The following is a 16,086-nucleotide window of genomic DNA, read 5'->3' on the forward strand; positions in this document are numbered from 1 at the left end:
GAGACTCAAGAAGAAAACTTGGGTGAAACAAGTGTTGCTTTTATTGATAAGGTAAAGTCGTAGCGGTGGAGAGGAAGAAGTATCCACCAAAAGACTCAGCAAGAAAAATCATTGACGATATGGAGTTTTTACCTTCTAAGAAGAATGGGAGACCATGGGGTGAGCCAAGACATCGATCCATCTTGTTTGGTTACCAGTCTTCATGGGCTGCTAGGGTTTGGAGTGATAGTCATCTCACCGAATGGAAGTAGAAAAGTCATAGTTTCGGGCCAGAATCTTTCTCTAAACCCACAAACAGTTACAACATCGTAGGTCTTCTGCCAATCCTCGGTTACAGACCATAACCCCTAAACTTTTACCAAGGCTACCACGTCTGGATGCTCTCTATCCAACGGCCAAAACTTTCCTTGTTGGTGCTTTAGTTTAGGGACCGCTTTATCGGGAAACTACAACCAATACAAAAATTGGGCGGTTACAATTAACAATCCATAATAAGATTAAAATAACGTACATTAAATTTGATTTATTACCTTTGCGGCACAAAGCCAGATGATGCAAAACAAGTTGTCAGTCTTGCTTTGGAAGGAAAAGTTGTATTTGTTTCAACAATTCTATTATTTTTGATCAGCTTTATGTCTTGGGTGGGGTAAACTTCAAGCGGAAAAAGAGTTTGAGATAGGTGGCGGAGCCTTGCCTAGATCTAAGAGGCCATTCAGTGTACCGGGTGAACTTCAGGAATCAATTAAGATTGCTTCGTCTGAAGGAGAAGTTTAAGGATTTTGGCCCCAAGACTGCTGGTGGAGCGGTGGTGATGGACGCAGAATGAGCTAGATATACAGTTATAACTTACCTGTTGCACTCTCTTGGCACCGCATATTTCCCCGATTTCTCAGGAAATAAGGTAAATACCTGTTATTTGCAGTGGTTGAAGACTCTCAATCTCGATCAGGAAACAAACGAGGTACCTAGGTACTCGTGGGGCACCGCCCTCTTTTCTAGTGTGATGGAAAATCTTTGCAAAGCTTCTAAGTGGAACGAAACACAAATTGTGGGATGTGTTGCTCTTACCCATGTATCTTTTTGTTTCCATATAACAAATGTTTTTTTTTAACTTATTGATAATTATTTTTTTCTGTACTGTTGGGCTTACGACCATTTTAAATGCTTGAGGCATTCTCGAGATAATATTGGACTCTAGAGAAACCTACAGGAGGAATATACCCCTTTTGAGGGACCCAACACAAGGCTAAAGAGACGGAAATGGTCGACATAAGGAAAAAGTTGGATGCATTGACAATCTATGATGTGGTTTTTGATCCATATTTGAGACTTCATGAGGATGGGGAAGATGAAGTTGGTAATAGAGTATTTTCTGATGTGGAGATCTATGTTGGACCTTTGTTTCATCCAACTGGGTTCGTCATCTTAGATCCTCGTAGAACGCTCCGTCAAATGGGTATTGTCCAGAAAAGCCTCTCGTTTTAAACTGAGCGTAATCAACTCCCATTTTAAGGACAAAGATGTCAAATTGACCTATGTACCAGCATCGTCGATCGATCATTGGAATGCTTGCTCTTAACAAGTAAACCAAATGAGTAGAAGAGGGCTTGAAGCTTCTCATGGCACTTCCGATGCAAATCAGAATTATATGTGATGGTATTAAGAGGGGTCTCATCCTTATGTAAAATTTTTGGGTCCTGAAGCGAGGGAACACTTCAAAAAGGGAGAGAGTTCGACATCAAGGCCATTAGGGAGTGATGAAAATGATTGGAGGGAGATGCTGATACGTATATTATTAATTATCCTTATGTTTGTATATGTTTTTTCTTTTTAATTATCTACGAATAATTACAATTTGTGTATTTCATATGAAAAAAAGATTGAACGATTTGATTGGGTGGTCGAGGACCTGACCCGTAGCATTAATTCGGGTGAGAAAATGATGGCCCATGAACAAAGATTACTCCGGATTGATTTAAAGGCATAATAAACCTTGATGAAGGTTTATATGCTTATGAAGAGGACCGACCAAGGAGAAGTAAAAGGGCTAGGTCTCTTTCTTCTAGCGAGGACTCGGTTACTCCCTCCAATGAGCATGTTCAATCAAAGCAATTAAATGGTGGTCGAAGTGAACGTGGTAGAGATAAAAAAAGGTGGGCGTGGTCGAGGTACAAGGTATAAAAGTGGCAAAGGTCCAAGTGGTCGATGTGGACGTGGTGGACGTAAAAAAAACTCCAGTTCAAGGTGGTGGTGGTTGAGGTAAAAAGGCTAAAGTTGTAGAAGAGGAGAAAGAGGACGAGGATTCGGATGAGGCATCGCGATCGGGTGCGGAGTCTGGGTCGGTCGGGGAATCTAGTGAATGATTAATTCTCTTTGTAGTGGCTTTATGGACATTGTCATGGATCTTTGATCATCTAAGACATTGTCAATTTAGTATTTTCGTTGTTTAGTGATGGATTTGGAGGGATGAATGTATAACTTTTGAAAATGCGGGGGTATCAAAATGCACCACCAACTTTTTCTTAGGCAATATGTATGGACAAACTCAACACAGTTCCGAGAGTTCAACTCAATCAAGGAATAGTATCTAGAATTATATCTCTCTCACTTGAGATTAAAACGTTTACAAAACCAAGTCCGTGAACCTAATTACAAAGAGATTACTTGGATGGTATCAAAGACCAATGTCCAAGAATCAATCAAGTCGTATCCAACAATCAAGGTCGTATGTATCTATTATGATTGATTAACGCACAACTTGTGATATTTCAATTATAAAGATAAACAATATAATGCAGAAAAAGAAATAACACAGACACCAGAAGTTTTGTTAACGAGGAAACCACAAATACAGAGAAACCCCGGGATCTAGTCCAGATTGAACACCGAATTGTATTAAGCCACTACAGACACTAGCCTACTACCAATTAACTTCGGACTAAAGTGCAGTTGAGCCCTAACCAAGTCTCTTACTGATTAAGGTACAGTCACGCTCCTTACGCCTCTTGAATCCTAGCAGGACTCCACGCAATTAATTCCCTTAGCTGACGTCACACCAACTAAGAGTTGCTTCAACTCAATTGAAGACTTTAAACCAATCTACCTCCCACAGATTAAGCCTCTATGTGATTTTCTTTACGAACAAAAAGTTTGATCAAGGTAATGGAAATCGATAGCAATAGACAAAGTCTATCTAACCTCAAAATCCAGATTTATGCAACCCTAAGTGCATCCTAGGTTATTATTCACATCACAAGTATAAAACTTGTGGAATCAACAAAGTTTTAGACGAAGAGAACTTTGATGGTTTTTATCTATCTGGATCAAGTGAGTATCTCAACAATCAATCGAGATTAGGATATTCGAAAAGATAACTGGACCTGCTTCACGAATCCCAATAAAGTATATGTAGTCGTTAAACCCTAAAAGGGTTCAAAAGAGGACGACTCTAGTTACAACTAGGAAACACCAACGTAGTATCAGGATTCAAAGATTCTAGTTGCTTGAAGTTTCCCTTTTATAAGCATTCAAAGCATAGGTTGCTCTAGGTTTAAGCTAAGATAGCTTTGGAACCAAGCAATCAATATCCACCGTTAGATGAATCTTTGAATCTGATTAACATAAACAAGATATACACTCTGGTTAGGTGAAACCGTAACCTAACCGTGTATAAAGACTATGTTCAAGGTGGTTAGCCAAGACTAGCCGATTTGAACTTATAAACTTAGTATTCATTTTCATGAACACTTAAGACTTTAACCTTGAGTCACAATCATGTGATCAAACAAGTCTATAGTTTTTTTTATAGATTTGATCAAATGCTAATTATCTCGTAGAAATGATTTTATTGCATTTGAAAATAATTGATATGGTTACAAATACCATAGCCGTTCCTGAGTCAGGTCAGTCACAGTACTTGTACTGGTTTGTATACTAAGCACAACCAAGTTCCGATGTTCACAAAACTATTTAGGTATGTGTACCGGTATGTGTACCTTAAGACTATAACCGGATTCGGCGTCCACATAACTATTTTGGTATGCGTACCGGTATGAATACACAAATTGGTTTCCTGAGCACAATCCTTTTCTGGTACGTGTGCCGGTATGGATACCAAACTGTTCCGTGACCACAGTTCCTTTTCGGTTTGTATACGGGTATGCGTACCGATCCGGTTCACGAGTTAACAGATTTTTACAAGATGTGCATAATAATATGCGTACCAAAAATCTGCTTGTCGACATAAAGCTACTCCGCTACGTGTACGAATACATGTAATACGGCTTCAGACTTATAACATTTCTCCCAGTTTGTAAGACTGATAACATTGTCTTATATCTGAATCTACAGTAGTTCTATATTTCTCTCTAAATCGATTCGAAACATTCTCGAATAACATCAATGACACATATCATTGTTCCAAGGCTATTCTCGAATGTTGAAACTTGAATCATGATTTTGACTGTGAACAATAAATTTTCCTTAACGGAAATTCATCAAGTATGAACAAATGTTCATTAAGCTTAGTCATTATATTTCGAGAACTGATTATCAAGATAAACTTGACTCGAAATTCTTGTATATGCATGATAGTATAATTAGTTACGCGAAAATGTTCCGAAGATATAAAAGTGAATATAACTTGAGAAATAGGTGGTTCAGTTTTCACTTACCTTTTGTTGATGAAGTTCTCCAAAATCTTCGGTTGATCTCCGCCTTCAAACAGTAGAATGCAATGATGACTGATCTGTTTCTCAACTACATCTTTTATCATAGTCCGAGACTTAACTAATTGTAGACTATAAATCAACATATAGTTTTGACAACAAGCTTGAGATATCAACACTTGTGAATTTGACCGAGCAATGCTCTAACAACTTTTCATATATGAATGAATGTTAGTATTTCACAATACCTTGCCGCAAATTCCTATAATTGTAATCTAAAAACAGACCTCCTGTCATCAGCTGGGTTTCCCAACCGTAAGAGTTGTTAGTCGGCTGGGTTCCTAATCGTAACATTTACACGATAAGGAATCTTAGTCGTGATGGTCTCTAAGTTTGTCATGAAAATGGCACATTACCCTCAGCTAGAATTTCATGACCATAAACCCGGAAATGGGTAGGTTTCCTAACCGTGTTAGTATTATAGTTGGGAAAGACCTAGCCGTGTCTTTCACTGATAACCAAAAAAACTTTTGAATTCATACTACGGCTAGATATCCATGCCGTATATATGTTACACGGTTAGGACTCCAAACCGCAAAACTAACATAAAGTAAAAACTCAGTTTTACGGATGGGAATCCAGACCGTAAAACTGACATAAAGTAAAAACCCAGATTTACGGTCTAGATTCTTGGCTGTAATTATGACATTCCCCAAAATTCACAGGTTTATACTTCTTTACGGCTTGGTCGACATATCCATTTCCTTGTCGTAACTACCTTAAATTTCCTTTTGTGTCATATCTTATCGGCTACTTTTTGAATTTTGAAAAATATATTCGTTAGAAGACTGATTTGTAGAAGGTTCTAGTTGTTCAACCACTTATTTATAATTGAAATAACTCCACCTTCATACAACCCCCATTCCCAATCAAAATCACACGTTCTACATCAATAATCTCCACCAAAACCCCTACAAACTCAATGCAATGTATTCAAAGGATAAATGCAACTTTAATTTGGAGGAATACCTATCTCTTTGCAAAAAAAATTGTACTATGTTATCCAAAGAGGGGGAAAGAACGAAGGAAAGGCGGTTTAGTCAGTCAATCGTATTGGAGTAATATTTTTGACAATGTTTGTAGTGAAACATGTAACACTAATAATTGTGATGGAGTTGAATTGTATCTTCGATTTTCAGATATATGGATTTACTTTGTTTTTGCAAGCAACTTCGTCTTAGAGGTGAGACTGATGATGAAGTCGTAACTCAAGCTAAGAAGGAATGAAGAAAATAGAAAGGTTATAATTTCAACTTCGAAGCTCAATTCGCAATCATCAAAGACTTAAAACAAACTTTGTAATGCCGATATAGTAAGGTTTTATTATGGTCCAACTAATGAAAGTATCACTACCTTTCAATCGTAATATGTATTCATGTTGAAACTCTAAATTTCTCAACTTACATATTCATTTACGGACGGGATACCCAGTCGTAATACAGACTTAGGTGATTCTGGACCAAATAACGACCAGAAGTTCCTCACTTCTCATCCGTTATGTCATTACGGCAGGGAGTTTCTCAGTTTCCAACCGTATTTACCTGTTCACGGATGGTTCGACATATTATCCCAGTCGTAACTTGTACAAAACTCAGATTTGTCCCGAAATTGTAACGGATTTGAATCGTTAAAATTGCTATTGGGAGTTGATTATAAGGTTTTCCTGAGTATTGTGACGAAAGGTTTCATCATTTTTCTTCAAATTTTTTTTTTACCAAATATCATCCTTCTCCTTTTTCAAAATATAGGAAAATCAAGTTTTGATTTTCAAAAAATTAATCATTTGATTAGTCTAATCCATTAATTAATATTGATTAGTTAGTTTAATCATTCTAATTAGCACTAATGAAACTGAGAGTAGATTAGGTATTACAAAAAAAAAATCAGGATAAGGGGTTTTATGTATTACTATATCATGACTCTATGCAACCCCAAAAAACTCAGCCGTTTGAAGCTCCAATAATAGGATTCTTTCTTTATGGATTTTATCATTTTGAAGTTCAATAGCTAACGGGCATCCTAACATTAAATTTTTCCTCCAAATTTTTCCCTCACCGCCCACCATTTACAGTTTTGAACCTTAAACGCAGAAATGAGTCCTTTGGAGAATTTGAATGTAAGACGGGTGTGTGATTCACACTTTATGTAGATACTGCTGGGAGAAATCTTTTGAGGATTCAAAGAGGTGGTTTGTAAATCAATTTCACGTGGGGGCTATAGGTGTGCAAGCTCATGCCTCGCAACAGCATTTGACGACCCCAAATAATGCATGTATACGGGGAGAAACAGAAACGCCACCGAGCCATAAAAAGAGTACACCGAACTCGGAATTCCAATGTTGAAGGTGAGGTGGATTATTGTTTGCATGAATCTTGATCTTTTGAATATTGAAAGATTTTATTTCCGCTGTTCCCGTGATCCCACTGTTGGTGGGTAATTTGATTACTATATGATTCCCGAGATTTTGGATATCGAAATATTCCAAAGATATTTATGATCCCACGTCCAAGCACGCCTTGACTTTACTTGTTTCTCGAAAAATGTCGGAAATCCTGACAAAGCTGTTGCATGAGCAACACATGCTGAAAGTGGGTCCAGATCGTCTGTGCCACTGCTTGGGTGTGCCCTATGTGCCACACCAATAGAAACACGGTATTTTCTCTTGAATTTGTAATATCTTCTTTAACTAATTAATTATCTTTCCTAATCGATTAGTGTTGTATAAATAGAAAATCTATTTAGTTAGTCATGGTTAATGAGAGGAATGATGTGGCGTGTTTCTATTGGTATGGCACATAGGGCACACACAAGCAGTGGCACAGACGATCTCGACCCGCTGAAAGTACTTAAATATAATAAATTTTTACTTACCGAGTCATAGCTCATAGCGAAATTTTTACTTAAATATAATAAATTTTACCAACACATGTTGAAAGTACTTAAAGTATTTATATTTAAATATAATTATTCAGTTAAATTATATATTGGTAGTTGTTTAACCAGTGTTTTATGCGTTAATTTTTGTTTAAAAATCTATAAACTTGTTTTATAATTCATTTATGCGATTAAATCATCTACTTCATGTTATATAATGACGCTAAAATGTTTTTTCCCATCTTATAAATAAATGATATATAAATAAAATTAGTCTCGTAATAAAGTCATAACACTTGTCAATTTATCATATATATATAAGCCGGATTTTAAGTGTCGACCTCACAATTATAATATGAATATGCACGTATGTATGCTGTTCCGAACTAATGTCCGAACAACGAACCGTTGACCGGATTTTGACCTATCCAAATCCGTATAATTCGCGTACATATGTCGTCCCGAACTATTACCCGTATCCCGAATTGCTAACTAGGATCCAAACAACTTTTTATCACTATGAATCTGAATTCTGATTCATCCGTCTAATTACCCTGGCATGTATATTTTGTCATTTTCAGAGGGCTGTTTTTTTTAATCCATGTGGGTGGGGCTAGAGTTTGCAAGTTCATGCCTGCCTCAGACACACCAATTGACGACCCCAAATACTGCATGTCAAAAACGCGGAGAAATGTGAAAAATGCCGCCAGAAGCCAAGCCGTAAAGGTGCATCTGACCTTTTTCAAACTTTGCTGCCATTCTGATCCATACCACTATACCAGTATTCTAGCCTGGCAGTGACATGAAATTAATACATTGGGGAAGTTGGACTTGACTTTGTCTCCAATTTAAAATTGGTGCTCCAATCTTGGCTTTTCAGTGTATCAAAAATTTGCTGATCTAACATGGAAAAAATACTGAACTGGAGACAAAAAATTTAAGTAGTCTACTGAAAGTGAATAGCAGCATACACCTAAGTATGTAAACTCGATTGACACCCAAATAGGCATCACGCCATCATCATCATCTCCGAGTACTGGCCAATAAATGTACAAAAACACAACACTTGCCGATTATAATACATGTTGCTTATGTGAACTATGTACAACCTTTGGGAACTCGAAAAAAGGAAAAGCCACCATGGATGATTTAAGCATGCAAAATGACGAATTAATATCCATTAATAGTTTAATGTCAACTCTTGCCCCAACAAGTTAGGAGAAAATAAAAATTGTTAGAGTGGAATACAGAATACTTATTTACACACTAATTTATACAAAACCAGAGTACATATTAGTAACTAAAGTAGTTGGGTTCGGGGCCTCGGGCTCAAGAATCCCTACCCAGAGTATGTATTATGCACTGATTAGGTGAATTTATACCTTCATGGTAAAGTATTGTCCCACATTGACTAATTCTGTTTTGCTTACCTAGTTGGGTTGGATGAAATACTTAACTGTAGCAGCTGAGAAGTGCAACCCGTTTGTTGGGGACCTAAATCATACTCTAGTCACTGGGGAGTAATCTAAACCATACTCTCTGGTTAGCCAGTAACCTCGGAGAATGGAAGAGCCATACTCTAGTTACCAAATAACCTCAAAGAATGGAGGGGCCTCCGTTCAAGGCTGATATCTACTCACTGTCACTGAGTTGCGACCTACGTTGACTCAGGTTTTTTAGGACATCGGTTCAATTGGAAAGTTCACAAGATATTTACTTTTAACACATTACATATGCCTCTAAACCCTATTCATTAATGGACTTCCGGCCAACACTTGAGAGGAAGCCCCCACAATAAATATCATGTGATGACACACCACTTGAGCAAAATGTTGCTATACAGACATTTCTTCCCTAACAAGAACACTATCAAAAACTTAATAAAAGAAAACACAGAGAACCCAACCGAAAACCCATAAGTACCTCCCTGCCGAGACCGTGAAAGAATTAGAACTTCCTCTTAACTCCTTTGTATGATCAGCTGAGTTGCTAGCAGTACAGAATTAGGGAGTTGCTTGCTCCTTTCATTTGATTCTCTGTTGACAGAAGGAATACACAGTTACAAAATTAAAGCAATCATTCCTTAATCATGAATTCAAACTCCAACAGCTTTCTACAGGAGCTATATTTGCACAAGTGTCTTTGTTATCTCCATTCATTTTTAGTTTTCTCCTAGATGGTTCGTGACGACGATATGCTGTTGTTTATCCTTATGGCCTTTGTTTCATAATTCTGTTTGTCATTGCTTCGGATTTCTACAGGCATATATAAGTTTTTTTTTTTAAAAGGACGAAATTACGTACTTACAATATGTAGCATTCCCTATAAGGACTCTTTGCATGTCGTCTTGTTGTGACCGAGACACTTGCATTTACTGCATTGAAGTTGTCTTTTAGCCAACTCCTGAGTTACAACGCGCTTCATCTTTGGTCGGCCTGGTAAACGGCGAGTGGGGGGAGGGGTTACTTTAACTACTTGCTGAGCTGAATCTGAATCTTTCTCTGATGCAGGTCGTTCATTGTTGGGCACTGGATTTATCGACTCCTGATACGTTGATCTGTAGGTTTCTGTTGTATACCATGTGGCGCAATACTCATATGGGTTTCTTTCAACCCATTGAAAAACTGCAATAGAATGGGAGCATGGTAAACCCATTATCTGCCATTCTTTGCATGTGCAGCCCCCGTGACCAATATCTACTTTATTAACAGACTCGCCACGTACATCAAATATGCTTCCAGATGCGAACAATACCTCAAGAGATTGGGCCTTAATACTTTCTTTGTGTAAGGCATCCTCCATGACTGGTGTTAGCCTTGTTACCCATTGACTTGACTCCTGCCGGCGAGTATAAATTAATTCCATTATCTTAACCCGTATCACATCAACCAACTGTGTAATTGGTAGCTCATGAGCCTCTGATACCCAATTGTAAAAAGATTCAGCGAAGTTTGATTGCATGTGGTTATATCTTGCACCTTCGAAGTATGTGTTTGCCCAGTTTTCACGTTTAAGACCCAGAACCCAATTGCAAGCTTCAGGAGAAATGCATCTGATACTATCGATACTTCTACGAAACCCCTCGAGACTGGATGCATAAGCTGCAACATAAAATTCTGAAACTAGAAGACGCTTCACTTCATGAGATACTTTCTTAAAGTTCTCTGTCAGATATCGTAGACAATAGCTGTGGTGACCATTTTCAAATACCTCGGGTATAGATTCCTTTAATCCCTTTTTTATGTCTGCAACAAACGTTATGGCTCGAGACGTGGAAACTGCTTCTTTCAGCTGAATTAGGAACCACCGCCAATTATCATCATCTTCAACATCTACTATAGCGAAAGCAACTGGGAAAATGCCATCGTTTCCATCAGCAGCTGTTGCGTGCAGTAAGGTTCCCTGGTACTTAGAGTTCAAAGGCGTACTATCAAGGAAAAGAAGTGGTCGGCAAGCTTGATTGAAACCATATAGAGAGGCATGGAACGAAATAAAAAGACGTTGAAAGCTTGAATCTTCTTTGGTGCTAAACGTAGCCAAGCTACCCGGATTCGTCTCCATTATCTTGCCACAGAAATATGGCAACTGACTATATGCATCTTCATAAGAGCCAAGAAGTTGCTCTCTTGCAATCTCTTTGCCACGCCATGCCTGTGCATACTTCAGTTCAATTCCATAATCTCGTTTCAGGTCATCTGCTATATCCTTCGGTTTGTAATTTGGAGATTCTCGCAGCTTCTCCTTTATGATACCAGCGATCCAACTCGTAGTTGCTTGATATCCACTTGTCACAACAGAACCTTCGCACGTATGAGTTGGAGTCATTCTTTTAATACAAAACAACTGAGTGGTCGACAACCTTGATGCATGTATCCTCCACGGACAACCTTCTGCTTTGCATTTAACAGTTACACGGTGACTGTCATTCTTCTTCAGTACATAAGCAAATCCATGTGCAATAGAGAATTTACGCAGGGCATCACGGAACTCATGGGCATTATTAAATCGTTGATTAACACCAGTGATAGTATTTTCCCACATTTTTGCAGCTTTGTGATGCTTAAGATACAACGTGTCATCAGCAGGTTTATCAACAGGTATATCAACAATTGGAGGAATATCGAGAACATTATCCATAGGGACATCGATTACTGGGACAACTGCTTTTGAAGTAGTAGTTCTACTCGACCTGCACGGTCAAGTTCCACTGCAGTGTAAGTAAAATGCAAGAAAGTAAAACTAACTACACTAAATCCTTAAGGAGGAAGACCACGAAAGTACCTACTAGCAGGCATGACTGAGCCACCTTGTGCAGCAGCCTCTCCAGGCACAACATAAACATCAGCTGTCGTAGAATTCCCATGAAAATTAATCATACGTTTAAGATCCTTATCATTCGATATTGTGATGAGGGTTCTCTTATTTCCCGGTAGAAAATATTTGATAGACATTGCATCATTATTACAATTCCACATTTCGGAAATCTCCGCTCTAAAGTCATCAAACGCAGTATTTTGATCGATATCAATTGCATGTGCTTCACCACCAGAGTATAACAATGTACCATCTTCACTAGTCACAAATCCACCACCAGACATACATATAGCAATAATTTTTCTCCCAGCACCCATCATCTTACCTGTAATTTACAAAAATACCTAACTAATTAACTATTAATTAAAAGAAATCCCCTAAAAAATCCCCAAAGTTTGAAAACCCTAATTTCATAAATTTAAGCTACATTGGGATTAACTGTTGATTATAGACCCAAAATCTACATATTCTGAAACCCTAATTTCATAAATGTAAGCTTATAATAGTTTCGACGCAACATACAATATTTATAAAGCAGTGTGTAATATCAGTATTAGTTAAAAAATTCATTGAATGAAATCATAAATCTGATAAAAGCTTGTACCTTTTTTTTTATAGAGTGAGACGATGAGCTTCTTCTTCTGCTTGTTTCCTCCCAGAAAGTTCAAGTTTTGGATTCATAAAAGAGCAGCGCAGTGACAGAAGACGCGTCCGAGCGTGTGTAATCTTAGTGAGCACTTACTCTCTCAGGAGGATGTGGAGAAACGAAGAAATTTGGAGAAGGTCAGAGATGGAGAAGGGGGGAGGGGGAGGGGGAGGAGGAGGAAACAGAAAATGGGGAATTAGGTTTTGGGTCCTTCAAATTTATTTCAAAGAATTAATTTTTACCCCCTATAAATATATTATAATTGATGATTAGCCCTTCACCTTATATGTTTATTTAAGAAGGCTATTATTGGGGCGTCACACTCCAATAGAGGGGCTTCACTTGGATTCTTAGTGTCCAAAAAAGTGGTTATGGGTTATCCTAACACCAAAACAAAATGTCTAGATTACCCTTGAACTAAAAAAAACTTAAAAACCTAAGGTCCTGTTTGGTATAGTTTTCAAAAACAGTTTTCTGTTTTTAAAAACAAAGAAAACAGAAAACATGAGAAAACGCGTTTGGTAAGGACATTTTCAGAAAATGTTTTCTATCTGTTTTCTGTTTTTAAAAACAAAAAAATGAAAACAACAAATTATTGTTTTCTGTGTTTTCTCTTTTTTTCTTTTCTTTATTCTTTTCTTCTTTTCGGAACAAAGTAAGAGATGGGGAATGACTGCAAGTGAGTCATGGCTAATATCACTATCTCTTAGACGAATCTTTACATTTGATCCGATTTAGTTGGTTTTCCTTGTTTTCAAAAACAGTTTACCAAACAATTTTTAGAAAATGAAAACAAGGAAAAAAGGGTATGTTTTTAAAACAGTGGAAAACTATTTTTGAAAACTGTTTTTCAAAACTGTACCAAACAGGCCCTAATCTTTTCTATTCTAATTCAACAAAAAAATTGCTCATCTTCATCTTTCTTCTCTTCCTCTGCTCCAAGTATCTCAAGAATCACAATTTCAAACTCCACAACAACAACCCATGGTGTATATTAGGTAATAATCGTTCAAACCCATCTTTATTTACTCTTTTTTGTGCTTAAAATAGGTTAGATTGAATGAAATCGGAGTAAATGAAATCCCAGGCCTTAATGTACAATCCTCTATTACTCTTACTTTTCTTCCACCAGAAGTCTCTTTGCAGAGCATCTAATTTATCTAAAGTTTTTTTAGGAAGAAGGAAGAACATCATCTGGTACATGGGCATAACACTAGTGACCGAACATATGAGAGTAGTTCTACCTTCCTGGGGCAGAAATTTGGCCTTCCAGCCTTGCACCCTATTGTAAACTCTATCTAACAAATTCTGATAATTGAAACTTTTGGATCTATTGAAAAATAAAGGAGTTCCTAAGTAAGTGTCATTTTTTGTTATTCTACCAACTTTGAGGATTCTAGCTAACAACTTGTAATGTTTGTTTTCTACTTTTTTGCTAAAATATATTCCAGATTTCTGGTAATTTATAAGCTGACCAGAAGAATCACTAAAGATCTTAAGAGTATCAAGTAAATTCCTAGCTTGAACTATTGTAGCACAAGTGAAAAGAAAAGAGTCATCAACAAAGAATAGATGAGAAACTGATGGACATTTTTTTAGTAACTTTTATACCAGAAATTTTACCATTTATTTCAGCATGGTAAAGAAGCTTAGATAGAGCTTCCATGCATATAATGAAAATATAGGGTGACATAGGGTCACCCTGTCTAATCCCTCTAGTAGGGAAGAGATTTTCACCTGGTGAGCCATTAACAAGAACAGAAGCAGAAACTATAAACATGCAATTATAAATTAAATCACAGAAATCACTGGAGAAGCCAAATTTTTTAAACACAAAGATCACAAAATCCCATTCAAGTCCGTCAAAGGATTTAGAAAGGTCTAATTTGAGAGCCATATGTCCATTCTTTCTTTTACTAGTTTTCATAGTATGAAGGATTTCATGAGCAAAAACTATATTATTTGTAATCTTCCTATTAGGGGTATGAAAGCGGATTGGTTTTGAGAGATAATTTTATCCACTAAAGGCTTAATTCTATTGGAAATAATTTAAGTCACTATCTTATATAGGGCATTACTAAGACTAATAGGTCTGAAATCACTAGGGGTCTTTGGGGTTTTAGTTTTAGGAACAAGAGTTATAAAAGAATGATTAACTTTTTGATTAAAACATTTATCTTTAAAAACCTTCTGGACCCGGAGAACTAAGTCCTCCTTAAGAAGGTCCCAATGTTGTTGATAGAAGCCAGGAGGAAATCCATCGAGTCCAGGCGCCCCCAAGCATTCATCGTAAACAAAGCCTCTTTAGTTTCAGTTCGCTAGGTATTTCATTCAGTTTATTATTATCAATAGCATTTATAGAAGGACTTAGAATCTCAGAAAGATAGGATTAATATAATTTTCATTTGAAATAGCAATGTTCTTGAAACGGTTAGTTAACAAGGAACTTAACTGCTGTTGGCCTTAAATCCAAAGGCCAGAGCTATATCTTAAAGTATGTATCAGGTTATATCTATTCCTATCCGAAGCATACTGATGAAAAAATTTTGTGTTAGTGTCATTTTCATTGATCCATTTTTCTTTCACATGTTGTCCCCAGTAAGATTTTTCTATCTCATACCAATTAGCCAGCTCATTTTGTAACTGGTCAATCCTAACTTTCGTTTCTAAACTATACGGTTTTTTATTTTCATTCTCAATACTTTCAAGGATATTGGATATGGTTTTGAAAATGTTTCCAAAGTCGGATTTATTCCAAGCTCTAAGGTCATATTCTAAATTTTTTAGAGTCTTAAACAAGTTATTACTTTTAGTTCTACTTTTTTGTATTGATTTTTCTATGACATTTCTATAGTTTTCATGCTCCATCCAAAAATTCATATATCTATAAGGTTTCATGCATTTATCCCTAATTGGAATGGTTTCTAGTAAAATAGGGGCATGGTCCGAAGCGACCCTGGTTAGATGTTTATTACAAGATTTTGGAAACAGTTCTAACCATTTATGGTTTACTAAAGCCCTATCAATTCTCTCTTGTATGTGTTGGTTATCCGTTCTTTTATTAGTCCAAGTAAATGGCAAGCCATTAAAGTTAAGATCAATTAGACCTAATGTCTGAATACAATGGAAAACATAAGCAAAACTACTGGTTGATGGACTATTTCCACCTTCCTTATCATCTTTATGAAGGATAAAGTTCATATCACATATAATAACCCAAGGGGCATTCACAATACTAATTCTAGATGGTAGATTTTCGACAAAGGCTAAAATTGTAAACTCATAATTATACGAAGCTTTGATTCAACAATCAGATGTGAGTATCGAGACACGACTCTCTCATCGAATTCTCAACGGAGAGTACTTTCTCTCAGAGTACATGTGGATATGTAGTCTCACGACCGGACAACAACATATCTCAGGAATACTGAATACTTTCAGTGATTATTTCTATATAGCATCACGTGATGGACGGCTCCTAGACAGCTTGCTCTGCTAGTATAGAGCGATAACGTCTTCAGGAAC

At 36.9% G+C, this 16,086-nt stretch overlaps 1 protein-coding gene across 3 annotated transcripts; it reads right to left on the reverse strand.

The window, feature by feature from the left end:
• Positions 1-8,764: 8,764 nt before the first annotated feature.
• LOC113358003 lies at positions 8,765-12,736 on the reverse strand. Of its 3 annotated transcripts, none has more exons than XM_026601502.1 (4): positions 12,520-12,736; positions 11,883-12,240; positions 9,909-11,790; positions 8,765-9,637 (listed from the first exon to the last, which is right to left on the reverse strand). In XM_026601502.1, the coding sequence occupies exons 2-3, from the start codon at positions 12,233-12,235 to the stop codon at positions 9,924-9,926; spliced, it is 2,220 nt and encodes a 739-aa protein (XP_026457287.1). In that variant the 5' UTR covers positions 12,236-12,240; positions 12,520-12,736; the 3' UTR covers positions 8,765-9,637; positions 9,909-9,923. The 3 variants fall into 3 exon arrangements, with proteins under 3 accessions (XP_026457287.1, XP_026457286.1, XP_026457288.1); XM_026601501.1 differs by having other exon boundaries at positions 9,905-11,790; XM_026601503.1 differs by lacking the exon at positions 12,520-12,736 and having other exon boundaries at positions 9,905-11,790; positions 11,887-12,009.
• Positions 12,737-16,086: the final 3,350 nt, after the last annotated feature.

The sequence above is a fragment of the Papaver somniferum genome, chromosome 3, assembly GCF_003573695.1.
Source record: "Papaver somniferum cultivar HN1 chromosome 3, ASM357369v1, whole genome shotgun sequence".
NCBI classification, from domain to species: domain Eukaryota; kingdom Viridiplantae; phylum Streptophyta; class Magnoliopsida; order Ranunculales; family Papaveraceae; genus Papaver; species Papaver somniferum.